This window comes from Salvelinus fontinalis, chromosome 29 (assembly GCF_029448725.1).
Source record: "Salvelinus fontinalis isolate EN_2023a chromosome 29, ASM2944872v1, whole genome shotgun sequence".
Lineage (NCBI taxonomy): Eukaryota > Metazoa > Chordata > Actinopteri > Salmoniformes > Salmonidae > Salvelinus > Salvelinus fontinalis.
The window spans coordinates 19,072,754-19,089,036 of record NC_074693.1 but is presented as its reverse complement, the minus strand read 5'-3'; the positions used below and the strand labels follow the sequence as shown (position 1 = coordinate 19,089,036).

Sequence of the window (16,283 nt, the reverse complement as noted above, 5' to 3'; positions counted from 1 at the left end):
TATATGTATATGTATATATATATATATGTATATATATATATGTATATATATATATGTATATATATATGTATATGTATATATATATATATGTATATATATATATATATGTATATATATACCATTTTGGAAGCTCTTTGTCAAAAGCGCTTCTTACTTTAGGTGGTTGGTGAATTTGGTGGTTCAATAGTTCCTATCTCCAGACGTACCCAAGGTGTGTGTTTGTGCTTAAAATCATGTTTTTTCTATGAAAGCAGTTTAGAGGGGCTGGTTGGTTCATTTAGATTTCACATGAAGCGCTTGAAGAGAAAACAAGGGATTTTAGTTTTTCAAACATTTTCTGTAGAAATGTTGCACTTTATAGCTCCTAACCAGATCCTTGATTTTATATGAAAAGCTACATTTTTCTGGTATGCTCCTCTTTGTTGCCTTCTCTAAGTTCCATTTTTTTCACTTAACATCTGTCTTTATTATGAAAATAAGTAATTATTTTTTCACCAAAGTTAGCCTTAATAGTAGCTACATTTTTTTTAATGTTATTTTAATATTTAATTTATTGTCCTGGTTGGTTGTTTTCATGTGACGAGACCCCCCCCTCCCCTCCATATGTTAAAAAAAAAAAAAAAAAAATGCAATATACGAGAGATTGTTTTTAAAGCTTTTGTAAATAAAGGCTTCAAACTTTTCTAACATATAAGAACTTGATTTGAGTGAGTTTGAAATCTGTTTAAGAGTCATATTTTAAATGATATACCTTATAGGCTATTGAGACCGATATGGGAGAAAGGTACAAGAACAGTCAATAGCAATATAAACAGGCTGAACATGGCATCATTGTATTTATCTGATAAGGCATCACAATACAGTACATAGCCTCACATGTTCATAAAGGTATTTTTCTCCATTCATGCACAGAGTATTAAAAAAATATAGATTGACAAGGTTTTGCATACATTTGAGCCATTTACCAAAATGAAAACCGATGCTAACTGATGACTCATTTCCAAACAGAAAATGTAATTTAAAAGGACCAAAGGAGTACAATCAGAACAGAACCCTCACAAGGAATGGAACAGCTGGAGCAATCGCTGTATTATTTCTGCAGCACTTCCATATTTGAATGGAGTTGAATTGAGAATGCAGCAAACATTCTGAAACCGAGGCTTGGATTTGAAGATCATAGGCCAGTGTGTCAGGCCTCTGGAGAAAAACAGGATCTTTGGCTGGCAGTTTGACAATAAATAGCACTACAGGAACACTTGACATGGCAAGCACACTGACATATCAAAAAAGAAGACTGATTGGTGATGTCTAAGAGCCAATGGTATCCTCACCAATGCCAGAGGAACACAGGAATCCTTTCAAATCAAAGAATATCAATATAGCCCTTATTCAAATGATTATTATGCAACAGTGATTTTACCGCGTTTCCAAGAGAGAGAAACTGATATAATACATGAAACTATTTACTTTCTTATGTTTTGTTAGCATCCTGAGTATGAAGCATGCATCAGTTAATTGAAGGATTTTTTTTTAAATCACAACAGGTTGTTAATCTTTTCAATACTTCTTTCATGTTCAGTGCCATAAAAAGCCTAACACTGCATATCTCATCCAATAATCACGCACACAAAGCAGCTTTTACTCTTAAAATATGTCTATACAATCATTGAATCAACATTCACTATCATACATCTTTGCATGTTGGGTTAGGATTAAGTATTGGCAAATTCTAAAATTACATTCAAATGGAATATTTATACTGTTTCTGTCAATCACAAATACAAGTTAGTCATTCTAGTTTAGACATTACACAAGTAAAAATAGACTAATTTGAAGACGAAGTCCAAGATAATCAAATCATACAACAATACTTCAAGGGTCCTTTACTAAAATAATATAGATGTACTGAACACATACAAATGTAGCGTCTTCGACCAACCACCTGTTATACAAAGTGAAAATAAAACACTTCTCATTCTATTCTTATGCTTTTCGGATCCAAACTTGAAAAAACACGGCAAGTAATTGGAATGCAACTTCAATCTTCCGAGGCCACAACTTGATCTCATACTCAATATTCAGCCTTCAGGAAACCAGTTTTCACCATGTTAAATGATGTCTTTAGAAACAACAATAACAATGCTTCGTTGGATTCAAATGTTACGTCTGTTTCCAATGATACTGGTGAGAGCAAAAACAACAGTAAACTAAGCCCTTCTAAGCAGCAATTAACTACAGCAGTGTGTTATGGTAAGAAAGATGACTGGTTATGGTGATATCACAACTGCACATTCTCAGGCACGCTGAACACTGGGATCACCATAGACCTGTTGAAGGAAATAAGCATTATGTGATACATTAGAAATAAACCATATCGTTTTTACCTCAAGCTTTGTGGATAATATTTTTTAAATATTGAGATCAATTTTCAACGCACCTATGATTTCACGTAGAAGTCGTCATTCCTCGCCGGGGTTATGTTTCATTCTCTATGGCCATTGCTGGGTTACTTGTGCCTGAAAAACACAGTATGCATACAGTTAATAAAGTTATTGGAGAATGGTCATAGAATAATGATTTGTAGACAACATTTAAAAGTAAAAAAAACAGTGGACATAAAGCTAGGGTTAGGGTTGAAACAGGATGTGGACATGAAGCTAGGGTTAGGGTTGAAACAGGATGTGGACATGAAGCTAGGGTTAGGGATCTGGACATGAAGCTAAGGTTAGGGTTGAACCAGGATCTGGACATGAATTTTTTTTTTTTATTATTATTTTTTTTTTTTTTAACCTTTATTTAACCAGGTAGGCAAATTGAGAACACGTTCTCATTTACAATTGCGACCTGGCCAAGATAAAGCAAAGCAGTTCGACACATACAACAACACATAGTTACACATGGAGTAAAAACAAACATATAGTCAATAATACAGTGGGAAAAAAAATAAGTCTATATACAATGTGAGCAAGTGAGGTGAGATAAGGGAGGTGAAGGCAAACAGATATATGTATAAATAAATAAAAATATAAAAAGGCCATGGAGGCGAAGTGAGTACAACACAGCAAGTAAAATAAAAACTAAAAAAACACTGGAATGGTTGGTTTGCATTGGAAGAAAGTGCAAAGTAGAGACAGAAATAATGGGGTGCAAAGGAGCAAAATAAATTAATAAATAAATACAGTAGGTAAAGAGGTAGTTGTTTGGGCTAAATTGTAGATGGGTTATGTACAGGTGCAGTAGTCTATGAGCTGCTCTGACAGCTGGTGCTTAAAGCTAGTGAGGGAGATAGGTGTTTCCAGTTTCAGAGATTTTTGTAGTTCGTTCCAGTCATTGGCAGCAGAGAACTGGAAGGAGAGGCGTCCAAAGGAAGAATTGGTTTTGGGGGTGACTAGAGAGATATACCTGCTGGAGCGCGTGCTACAGGTAGGTGCTGCTATGGTGACCAGCGAGCTGAGATAAGGGGGGACTTTACCTAGCAGGGTCTTGTAGATGACCTGGAACCAGTGGGTTTGGCGACGAGTATGAAGCGAGGGCCAGCCAACGAGAGTGTACAGGTCGCAGTGGTGGGTAGTATATGGGGCTTTGGTGACAAAACGGATGGCACTGTGATAGACTGCATCCAATTTATTGAGTAGGGTTTTGGAGGCTATTTTGTAAATGACATCACCGAAGTCGAGGATTGGTAGGATGGTCAGTTTTACAAGGGTATGTTTGGCAGCATGAGTAAAGGATGCTTTGTTGCGGAATAGGAAGCCAATTCTAGATTTGACTTTGGATTGGAGATGTTTGATGTGGGTCTGGAAGGAGAGTTTACAGTCTAACCAGACACCTAGGTATTTGTAGTTGTCCACATATTCTAAGTCAGAGCCGTCCAAAGTAGTGATGTTGGACAGGCGGGCAGGAGCAGGCAGCGATCGGTTGAAGAGCATGCATTTGGTTTTACTTGTATTTAAGAGCAGTTGGAGGCCACGGAAGGAGAGTTGTATGGCATTGAAGCTCGCCTGGAGGGTTGTTAACACAGTGTCAAAAGAAGGGCCAGAAGTATACAGAATAGTGTCGTCTGCGTAGAGGTGGATCAGAGAATCACCAGCAGCAAGAGCGATATCATTGATGTAAACAGAGAAGAGAGTCGGTCCAAGAATTGAACCCTGTGGCACCCCCATAGAGACTGCCAGAGGCCCGGACAACAGACCCTCCGATTTCACACACTGAACTCTATCAGAGAAGTAGTTGGTGAACCAGGCGAGGCAATCATTAGAGAAACCAAGGCTGTCGAGTCTGCCAATGAGGATGTGGTGATTGACAGAGTCAAAAGCCTTGGCCAGGTCAATGAATACGGCTGCACAGTATTGTTTCCTATCGATGGCGGTTACGATATCGTTTATGACCTTGAGTGTGGCTGAGGTGCACCCATGACCAGCTCTGAAACCAGATTGCATAGCGGAGAAGGTGTGGTGTGATTCGAAATGGTCGGTAATCTGTTTGTTGACTTGGCTTTCGAAGACCTTAGAAAGGCAGGGTAGGATAGATATAGGTCTGTAGCAGTTAGGGTCAAGGGTGTGTCCCCCTTTGAAGAGGGGGATAACCGCAGCTGCTTTCCAATCTTTGCGGATCTCAGACGACACGAAAGAGAGGTTGAAGAGGCTAGTAATAGGGGTGGCAACAATTTCAGCAGATAGTTTTAGAAAGAAAGGGTCCAGATTATCTAGCCCGGCTGATTTGTAAGGGTCCAGATTTTGCAGCTCATTAAGAACATCAGCTGACTGTATTTGGGAGAAAGAGAAATGGGGAAGGCTTGGGCGAGTAGCAGAGGGGAGGGCAGTGCTGTTGTCCGGGGTAGGGGTAGCCAGGTGGAAAGCATGGCCAGCCGTAGAAAAATGCTTATTGAAATTCTCAATTATAGTGGATTTGTCGGTGGTGACAGTGTTTCCTATCTTCAGAGCGGTTGGAAGCTGGGAGGAGGTGTTCTTATTCTCCATGGACTTTACGGTGTCCCAGAACTTTTTAGAATTTGTGTTGCAGGAAGCAAATTTCTGCTTGAAAAAGCTAGCCTTGGCTGTTCTAACTGCCTGTGTATATTGGTTTCTGGCTTCCCTGAAAAGTTGCATATCACGGGGGCTGTTCGATGCTAATGCAGAACGCCATAGGATGTTTTTCTGTTGGTTAAGGGCAGTCAGGTCGGGAGAGAACCAAGGGCTATATCTGTTCCTGGTTCTAAATTTCTTGAATGGGGCATGCTTATTCAAGATGGTGAGGAAGGCATATTTAAAAAATGACCAGGCATCCTCTACTGACGGGATGAGATCAATATCCTTCCAGGATACCCCGGCCAGGTCGATTAGGAAGGCCTGCTCGCTGAAGTGTTTCAGGGGACATGTGGACATGAAGCTAGGGTTAGGGTTTAACCGGGATCTGGACATGAAGCTAAGGTTAGGGATCTGGACATGAAGCTAAGGTTAGGGTTGAACTGGGATCTGGACATGGAGTTAGGGTTTAACTGGGATCTGGACATGAAGCTAAGGTTAGGGTTGAACCGGGATCTGGACATGAAGCTAGAGTTAGGGTTGAACCGGGATCTGGACATGAAGCTAGAGTTAGGGTTGAACCGGGATCTGGACATGAAGATAGAGTTAGGGTGGAACCGGGATCTGGACATGAAGCTAAGGTTAGGGTTGAACCGGGATCTGGACATGAAGCTAAGGTTAGGGTTGAACCGGGATCTGGACATGAAGCTAAGGTTAGGGTTGAACCGGGATCTGGACATGAAGCTAAGGTTAGGGTTTAACCGGGATCTGGACATGAAGCTAAGGTTAGGGATCTGGACATGAAGCTAAGGTTAGGGTTGAACTGGGATCTGGACATGGAGTTAGGGTTTAACTGGGATCTGGACATGAAGCTAAGGTTAGGGTTGAACCGGGATCTGGACATGAAGCTAGAGTTAGGGTGGAACCGGGATCTGGACATGAAGATAGAGTTATGGTGGAACCGGGATCTGGACATGAAGCTAAGGTTAGGGTTGAACTGGGATCTGGACATGGAGTTAGGGTTTAACTGGGATCTGGACATGAAGCTAAGGTTAGGGTTGAACCGGGATCTGGACATGAAGCTAGAGTTAGGGTTGAACCGGGATCTGGACATGAAGCTAGAGTTAGGGTTGAACCGGGATCTGGACATGAAGATAGAGTTAGGGTTGAACCGGGATCTGGACATGAAGCTAGAGTTAGGGTGGAACCGGGATCTGGACATGAAGATAGAGTTATGGTGGAACCGGGATCTGGACATGAAGCTAAGGTTAGGGTTGAACTGGGATCTGGACATGGAGTTAGGGTTTAACTGGGATCTGGACATGAAGCTAAGGTTAGGGTTGAACCGGGATCTGGACATGAAGCTAGAGTTAGGGTTGAACCGGGATCTGGACATGAAGCTAGAGTTAGGGTTGAACCGGGATCTGGACATGAAGATAGAGTTAGGGTTGAACCGGGATCTGGACATGAAGCTAGAGTTAGGGTGGAACCGGGATCTGGACATGAAGATAGAGTTATGGTGGAACCGGGATCTGGACATGAAGCTAAGGTTAGGGTTGAACTGGGATCTGGACATGGAGTTAGGGTTTAACTGGGATCTGGACATGAAGCTAAGGTTAGGGTTGAACCGGGATCTGGACATGAAGCTAGAGTTAGGGTTGAACCGGGATCTGGACATGAAGCTAGAGTTAGGGTTGAACCGGGATCTGGACATGAAGATAGAGTTAGGGTGGAACCGGGATCTGGACATGAAGATAGGGTTAGGGTTTACTCGGCTCCCATCAGATATTTGAGCCCTCACCCCGTCTCTCTTTGTCCTCTGCCCCCCCATTCTCTGTCCAGGAGGGAGCGCTGTTCAGCAGTCGACTTTGGGACTCCCTCAGTGGTTTGGCTGGGAACTGGTGGCTCTCTCCAACAACACTGCACAACACAACACAGGATAAACCATTAGACAGGATCAGTACATGAATGGATTTCAATGGACTATTAGCAAAATGACTGTTAGAAAAGTACCCCTAAAGTACTCTCTCACATCTGTATCCAAAAACCATCTTTATGGAAAAGGACCAAATGTATGAAGAGTGTGGGCAGGATTTCCTGTGAGGGATGAATACTTACGTCTTGTCGGGAGGGGGGTTGTGTCCAGGAGATGAATACTTACGTCTTGTCGGGAGGGGGGTTGTGTCCAGGAGATGAATACTTACGTCTTGTCGGGAGGGGGGTTGTGTCCAGGAGATGAATACTTACGTCTTGTCGGGAGGGGGGTTGTGTCCAGGAGATGAATACTTACGTCTTGTCGGGAGGGGGGTTATGTCCAGGAGATGAATACTTACGTCTTGTCGGGAGGGGGGTTATGTCCAGGAGATGAATACTTACGTCTTGTCGGGAGGGGGGTTGTGTCCAGGAGATGAATACTTACGTCTTGTCGGGAGGGGGGTTGTGTCCAGGAGATGAATACTTACGTCTTGTTAGGGGGGGGGGTTGTGTCCAGGAGATGAATACTTACGTCTTGTCGGGAGGGGGGTTGTGTCCAGGAGATGAATACTTACGTCTTGTCGGGAGGGGGGTTGTGTCCAGGAGAGGTGGGCTGCTCAGGATCCTGGTTCACCAGACAGGTTGGGAAGGAGCACCCATCACCCAGACTAAACACAAACACAATCCTGTGTTTAAAAGTCTTCCTCTTCATCCTCCTAATAACTAACAACTAACTAACCTCCTCTCACGCTTAGCAACATTGTCCCCCTCATTGCCCCCATAGTTCACCATTAAGTTCAAGTTCTTTCTTCTCCCCTCCTCTCTATCACTGTCAGCCCCAAAGTATAGTCCATAGCCTTGCCAGACCTTTCTGTTTAGCTGAGAATGTCAGTGTTTTCACGGTGGGTTCAGTCAGAGTCGATAGCATGATATTTTATTTGCGAGCAGCATACCACCCTGCATCCCACTGCTGGCTTGCCTCTGAAGCTAAACAGGGTTGGTCCTGGATGGGAGACCAGATGCTGCTGGAAGTGGTGTGGAGGGCCTGTAGGGGGCACTCTTCCCTCTGGTCTAAGGAGATCCCAATGCCCCAGGGCAGTGATTGGGGACATTTCCCTGCATAGGGTGCCATTTTTCTGATGGGATGTTAAAACGGGTGTCCTGACTCTGATCACTAAAGATCACATGGCACTTATCGTAAGAGTAGACATGTTAACCCCGGTTTCCTGGCTAAATTCCCAATCTGGCCCTAATACCATCATGGCCACCTAATCATCCACAGCTTCCAATTGGCTCATTCTTACCCAGGTCGTTGCTGTAAAAGATCATATGTTCTCAGTTAACTTATCTGATAAAATAAGGGAATAAGTATATACCTGGAGTACACAGGAAATGGCCAGTATCTCATTTCATCACCGAAGACCTGGCGGAAGTTCTTACTGAGGCCCAGACTGAAGCCATTCTTATCTGCCCCATGACGGAACGCTGGCGCGCGGACCGCCTCTGAACAACAGAGTAGAATATGATCAGTGTTGAACCAAAACTGAGGAGAGATCTGGTTTGGCATCGTTTATAGAGAACATATGCAATCTAGATGTTTCATAGTTCAAAGAAAACAGAGAGGAAGGTCATTGTTTTGTGGGCACTTATGCAACTCCTAAACCAATAGCAACACCTTCATGGGTATAACATTTTTTGAGACATCAGTAGTCAATGATCCTATAGGGGAAGAGATTGCTGAAAGAGTTTGATATTCTCAAAGGGTGGGGAGATTTGCTGTTTAAAAGCCTGCCACAACTGCAGACTAACACCCTTGACTCCATCTCACTGAACTGTCCTTGGTACAGCAAAAATGAAGATCAGCCATTTGTAATTTACTTTATGTAATGACAATGAGCCAAAGAGCCCGAGAACCCTGCTCTCTGAGGACAGATCTATGCCTTCAGGTCTACTGGCTGTGCTGTGTTACTAGGTATGACTGACCGTGTCCTCTAAAGGCCTGTCCAGCAGGGCTACCTTTCCAGCAGGGCTACCTGACCAGCAGGGCTACCTTTCCAGCAGGGCTACCTGACCAGCAGGGCTACCTTTCCAGCAGGGCTACCTGTCCAGCAGGGCTACCTGACCAGCAGGGCTACCTTTCCAGCAGGGCTACCTGTCCAGCAGGGCTACCTTTCCAGCAGGGCTACCTGTCCAGCAGGGCTACCTTTCCAGCAGGGCTACCTTTCCAGTGTCTGTTACTAAGCCTCTTACTGTGAGCCTGTTGTTCACTCCCTGAATAATCCACTCACTCCGATTGGAGACAAAAAAGTGCACCACTGTGCACACAGAGCTGGGCCATATGGACAAAAGTCCATAGCACGATACATTTACAAAATGATCAAGATAACGATAAATTGAACGATGCGTTTATAAAATGAGTGTGCACCACTTTTATATTACCCTTAAAACTACTACTACTACTGCTACTACTACTAGTGCTGCTACTACTACTACTGCTCCTACTACTGCTACTACTACTACTGGTATAGTGATCCTACTACTACTACTACTAGTGCTGCTACTACTACTACTGCTCCTACTACTGCTACTACTACTACTGGTATAGTGATCCTACTACTACTGGTACTAGTGCTACTACTACTACTACTGGTACTAGTGCTACTACTACTACTGCTCCTACTACTGCTACTACTACTACTACTGGTACTACTACTACTGCTACTCTTACTACTGGTACTACTACTGCTACTGCACTAAGACTGCTACTACTACTACTAGTACTACTACTTATACTGCTTCTATTATCACTACTACTGCTGCTACTACTACTACTGCTGCTACTACTACTGCTACTACTACTACTACTTTTACTACTACTGCTACTTGGAATGTTGTAGTTATCAATTGTCCCATTAGAAATATCCCATAGTAGCAGACTAATTTCATGTCAAACTTCACATTCCTCTAGTAAAAGCGTATTATTATTAATATCAGTAATATGTCCTTGATAAATGATTGGTTCGGTCAGTATCGATAATTTCCAGTTTATCGTCCCAGCTCTAGCACACATGATAAGAGACTGCTCTCTCTGTCTGTCTGTCCGATAATGGCCATAACAAAGAGCCTTATCAAATCATACCACAGATGAGTGACTCAATCTGTGTTTTTATTTGATGTGGAGAAGAATAGAATTATGTCCCTATCCCAGGCCTGTTCTTGGAAACTCCGTCAGAGCACCCATGTTAGGTCTGTTTCTATTCTGTTTAGTGAGACACCAGGGAAATGTTCACAACAACATACAGATACACCATGCCAGCTCTTACCCAGAGTGGATCTGTTCTTGCAGACCAGCCAGCAGTGGTAGACGAACAGTGAGGCCAGACTGACAGAGAACATGGAAGCAGCGAAGAACAGGAACATGATGTGGAACTTAGCCTGGGTGTCAGGCAGACCATTCTGAGGGAGCGGTTCCACACAAACACAATGTATTAGTCTTACAGTACCTGTATGTGTGCATTAGGCATAACCTGTAAGTAAAGTCTGCCAGCTAGTTGGGTGTTAGCATAGGTCGCTACGAAACTAGTCTAGGGGGAGCTTAACCAATCACTGATCATCGTCCTCAAATCCAATGCCGCTGATTGGCTCATACCAGGTATTCTAACAGATGGTCGTGTGTTCTACCTTCAGCCTTGCAGAGAAATCAGAATACCAAGATCAGAACATGAAACAGTTATTTTCAGTTATTCACAAAGCATCATCTTTCATACTGTATTTAGTCATTACAAATAATAGTTTTCTCTAATGAACATGGATATAGAGATATATAGATATAACAGACATTAGAAATGCAATCATTCCACTGGTTTAGATTGTACAGAATGTCAATTATTCAAAAGTTCACCATGAAAATATTTTACTCACGGTCCAGAATTTAATGAAGTACTGTAGATCTGTAGCAGTGATGAAAATGCAATATAATAAGGAGTACGCCAGGAACAGCATGAAAAACTTATAGTTGGAGAAGCCCACACAGTTATTCACCCTGTCACATTCCAAAACAAGAAGGCAATGCTCCAAGTCAATATCACACCATATGGGAAAACCCTACCGTTTGACAACAACATACAGATGGTAAAAATGGCCCCCAAACGGACAAGGCTGAAATATCATCTACATCGTAGACATCAGTTAAGCCTTTGACGACAACGGAAAAAGTGATACATTTATCAAACAAGATTTAAAAACTCTTACAAATCATACAGTGACCTAATGGAAAATATTGTTCCATTTCCTTTGAATAATTAATCAAACATAACTTTGATTAAGTATGAAATGGTACAGTAGCAATACAGACCAGGGGCAATGGTGATCCATCTTTAGGATGCATCTGTAAAACAACAGTAAGGAAACTCAGTAACAGCTACAATTTTCCCCAACACAGTTTCAGCAGGGTTCTTATGAACAGTGCATAGGGCCATGAGCAGAGTCATACTTATCACAGACTGAGCAATGGTGACATCGATCAGGCTTGACCAGCTGGCAGCGATCACAGAAACGAATAGCTGAGGAATAAGAGAGACAGCGTCAGCACGGTCAATCAGACACGATCACCACCCTATCTACCCTACTGACCAATAACAAATTAATCGTCAGTCTATCTACCCCACTGACCAATAACAAATTAATTGTCAGCCTATCTACCCCACTGACCAATTTAAAAAAATATATATATATATTTCACCTTTATTTAACTAGGCAAGTCAGTTAAGAACAAATTCTTATTTTACAATGACAGACATGATTTGGAAAAGCACACACCTGTCTATATAAGGTCCCACAGTTGACAGTGCATGTCAGAGCAAAAACCAAGCCATGAGGTCGAAGGAATTGTCCGTAGAGCCTCAAGACAGGATTGTGTGGAGGCAAAGGTCTGTGGAAGGGTAACAAAAATTGTCTGCGGCATTGAAGGTCCCCAAGAACACAGTGGCCTCCATCATTCTTAAATGGAAGAAGTTTGGAAGCACCAAGGCTCTTCCTAGAGCTGGCCGCCAGGCCAAACTGAGCAATCGGGGTAGAAGGGCCTTGGTCAGGGAGGTGACCAAGAACCCGATGGATACTCCAGAGTTCCTCTGTGGAGACAGGAGAACCTTCCAGAAGGACAACCATATCTGCAGCACTCCACCAATCAGGCCTTCATGGTAGAGAGGCCAGACGGAAGCCACTCCTCAGTAAAAGGCACATGATAGCCAAAAGACACATAAAGACTCTCAGACCATGAGAAACAAGACTCTCTGGTCTGATGAAACCAAGATTGAACTCTTCGGCCTGAATGCCAAGCGTCACGTCTAGAGGAAACCTGGCACCAAACTTCCCTACGTTGAAGCATGGTGGTGGCAGCATCATGCTGTGGGGATGTTTTTCAGTGGCAGGGACTGGAAGACTAGTCGGGATCGAGGCAAAGTTGAACGGAGCAATGTACAGAGAGAGCCTCAATGAAAACCTGCTCCAGAGCGCTCAGGACCTCAGACAGAGGCAAAGTTTCACCTTCCAACAGGACAACGACCCTAAGCACACAGCCAAGACAACGCAGGAGTAGCTTCGGGACAAGTCTCTGAATGTCTTTGAGTGGCCCAGCCAGAGCCCGGACTTGAACCCGATCGAACATCTCTGGAGAGACCTGAAAATAGCTGTGCAGCAACGCTCCCCATCCAACATAACAGAGCTTGAGAGGATCTACAGAGAAGAATGGGAGAAACTCTCCAAATACAGGTGTGCCAAGCTTGTAGCGTCGTACCCAAGAAGACTCAAGGCTGTAATCGCTGCCAAAGGTGCTTCAACAAAGTACTGAGTTAAGGGTCTGAATATTTATGTAAATGTAATATTTATGGGGGGTTCTATTTATAAATTAGCAAAAATGTCAAATGCTTTGTCATTATGGGGTATTGTGTGTAGATGGATGAGGGGGGGGGAAACTATTTAATCAATTTTAGAATAAATCTGTGACCTAACAGAATGTGGAAACGGTCAAAGGGTCTGAATACTTTCCGAAGGCACTGTATATTCTGGGGACATTCTTGCAACATCAGGCGAATATTATTTATAAACAAGGGGAGAAAATAAGGTGGTCCGGTACAGGGTACAGGGTACAGGGTACAGGGTACAGGGTACAGGGTACCGGGAAAATAACTAGTGGAGGTACGCCGTACCGGTAAAACATGCGCCTATCACAATAATTAAAATAAAATGTCAAGAAAACTGGAGGCTATTACATCCCTTTTTATCATTAACTCATGACAGAGGCATGACAAATAAGCGAATAAATGTGAAAACGGGTGGTATAGCCTCCACTCCAAAATGCGGTGTGGTTAGACGAGAACACCGAAATTTGGCCAAGGCAGAGATGAGCGGCCGACAACGAGACCCACGCAGACAGCAATGGACACATACATTCTGGCCTAATGACAACTTTGTGGTGTTTAGTGTAACAGATGTCTCTTTCCATTCACCACTGTTATGAGGCTGGAAATATGTTGTGAGTGGATGAACGTGTGCGGGTAGCTTAGTAAAGGAGCCCTTTGAAGTGTTTGTTTGACAATCAGATAAAAACATCATGACTGGTTGTGTTTATGCCACAATAAAAGGTTATACATTTTAAAAGTTAAATGACAAATCTTTATGACTAGGTCCAGAGAGATCCTATTGAATTAATAGGGATTATATATGTAATTGGGCCTATAAAAAACGTTGGTGCAGGTCCCGCACCGGGAAGAAATTAATTCTACTTTCGCTCCTGATTCAATGTATAATCATCAGAACAACTGGACAGTTTTTGTGATATTAGAGTAAATGGTGCAACCAATTCTGGTTTGCTGGGTTGCTAAAAGTCAGCCCACAGGGCAGACTTCTTGTTTTAGCTTGTGTTCTGTAGAGTACCTCCAGACATGGTGCGGGTGTAGATGGGTAAATCCTTGGCTATCCTTCTAAGAATCTCCTGCTGAGACTCTCCACGGTCCTCGCGCTCCAACAGCACCTTGTCTGAGTAGGACAGGTGGAACTACAGAGAGGATGGAGGAACAGAATAAGAAGCACCCTGTGCCTCAACAGATGTAGGATCTTCATTTCATCACCCTGTTGCAGGAGGTTTAAAAAGCCCTGTTGCATATGAGGTTTAAAAAGTCTTCTGAAGTTTGTAATTTCCACACTTGATTTTCCCCTACAAAAATGTCCATTCATTATAATCAACTTATTAATTCACATTTTCTGTTGCTGCAGGATTTTTTTCCCGCTGCAGCAAACTGGCTCAAATTATGATCCTACACCTCTAGAATATTGCAGGCCTACATCCATTACTAATGAGATGCACTTCCCATTAGAGCTCTTATTATAATGGTGTGATCTACTGTAAATGCTGTGTAGCTCTGACTGCTGGAGGACTGCAGTACAGTAACTGTTGTGTGTCACAAGGCTGATCCAGCTAAGTCATGTGCACTTCTATCTTTGCCCTTTCCTTCTGAGCAGCTAGACTGTTTGCAGAGCCCCAGCAGCGCTGCTACATTATTACATTGAGGCACTCAGGCGTTTTATGATTGAAGGCTGAGGACTAATAACTTCAACAATAACAAACACAATGGTGCCCAGTGACACAGATATCACCACCCACTGAATCATCTAACAAATGCACCTTACAGTATGAAGGAAAACATTGTTATTGAGTGACCTGAATGTTAAGCTATCGCCCCTTGAATGAACCAGAGCACTCAGTACTGGAAGGAGCATTTTTGAGTGCCGTCTAAAACGCATGGATTCAACAACAACAAGCTCTGAATCTGAGTGGTCAGGAGCAGAGATAATAGAGTGCTCCTTCAGGCAGTCGGAGAAGAAGGTAATATCACTGTAAATATCACTCTCAATGTCATTTTAAATAGCACTCTCAATCATAGCAGGAGAGACTGGAGCCTAGTTCTGTACTTCTCCCTGTACCTCATCATCCAGACTAGCCTAGTTCTGTACTTCTCCCTGTACCTCATCATCCAGACTAGCCTAGTTCTGTACTTCTCCCTGTACCTCATCACCCAGACTAGCCTAGTTCTGTACTTCTCCCTGTACCTCATCATCCAGACTAGCCTAGTTCTGTACTTCTCCCTGTACCTCATCCAGACTAGCCTAGTTCTGTACTTCTCCCTGTACCTCATCATCCAGACTAGCCTAGTTCTGTACTTCTCCCTGTACCTCATCATCCAGACTAGCCTAGTTCTGTACCTCTCCCTGTACCTCATCATCCAGACGAGCCTAGTTCTGTACTTCTCCCTGTACCTCATCATCCAGACTAGCCTAGTTCTGTACTTCTCCCTGTACCTCATCATCCAGACTAGCCTAGTTCTGTACTTCTCCCTGTACCTCATCATCCAGACTAGCCTAGTTCTGTACTTCTCCCTGTACCTCATCATCCAGACTAGCCTAGTTCTGTACTTCTCCCTGTACATCATCCAGACTAGCCTAGTTCTGTACTTCTCCCTGTACATCATCCAGACTAGCCTATTTGATCAAATGCGCGTGCGCGCACACACACACACACACACACACACACACACACACACACACACACACACACACACACACACTTACCTCTTTCAGGGGGTTCATGGGCTTGGTAAAGATGGTCTGCCAGTAGGCCCAGGTAAACAAGATGAAAGCAACATGATAGGCCAGCAGATAAACAACTGGGAATAGAAAGACATACAGCTCACTGTGCAGCCAGGTAATCTGTCTGCTAGAAGCTAGATCTCTGACACAGTTTTAGAATAGACCAACAAAGATGCCCTGTTTTCCATGAACTTAAAGTCAATAGTTGAACAGAGCACATTTGTCATTGAACAGAGCACATTTGTCTTAAGAACCACCAAAGGAGAACGCGTCAAGGCTTTGGGACCTCCTGACTAACTGCCCTTAGATAAGGCTCTGGCAGAGCTATCATTTCCAAACAAGATGATTACAATCATGTTTGTATTTTGTGATCTTATTTATTCTGCTATGATGAAGCTTGTAGCGATGATTAGGCTAGCTACAGTGAATGTCTCTATTGGGTCCCAGCCTGTGTAGATGAGGGACTTACAGAAAATCATATTCAACTGTTTCTAACTGCGTACTCCCAGACCCATCATGCAACATCATCCTCATTCCTGGGTGTCTGGCCTCTCCTGACTCTGACTGTGTAGATAACTGATTCAAACCTGACAGAGGAAACAGACATTTATGAGTTCTTAGACAAACCCTTTAATAGACCTA

The 16,283-nt window shown here is 43.1% G+C and overlaps 1 protein-coding gene across 1 annotated transcript in view; it reads right to left on the bottom strand.

The window, feature by feature from the left end:
- Positions 1-810: 810 nt before the first annotated feature.
- The window catches only part of zdhhc2 (zinc finger DHHC-type palmitoyltransferase 2), a 76,337-nt gene continuing 60,864 nt past the window's right edge, over positions 811-16,283 (bottom strand). The window contains exons 3-13 of the mRNA XM_055888501.1: positions 15,624-15,718; positions 13,932-14,052; positions 11,491-11,560; positions 11,353-11,385; positions 10,920-11,040; positions 10,322-10,454; positions 8,375-8,501; positions 7,574-7,666; positions 6,826-6,944; positions 2,438-2,516; positions 811-2,327 (exon numbers count right to left, since the gene is read on the bottom strand). Of these exons, the coding sequence (XP_055744476.1) occupies positions 2,476-2,516; positions 6,826-6,944; positions 7,574-7,666; positions 8,375-8,501; positions 10,322-10,454; positions 10,920-11,040; positions 11,353-11,385; positions 11,491-11,560; positions 13,932-14,052; positions 15,624-15,718 (953 nt within the window). The 3' untranslated portion in view covers positions 811-2,327; positions 2,438-2,475. The remainder of the gene's footprint in view (positions 2,328-2,437; positions 2,517-6,825; positions 6,945-7,573; positions 7,667-8,374; positions 8,502-10,321; positions 10,455-10,919; positions 11,041-11,352; positions 11,386-11,490; positions 11,561-13,931; positions 14,053-15,623; positions 15,719-16,283) is intronic.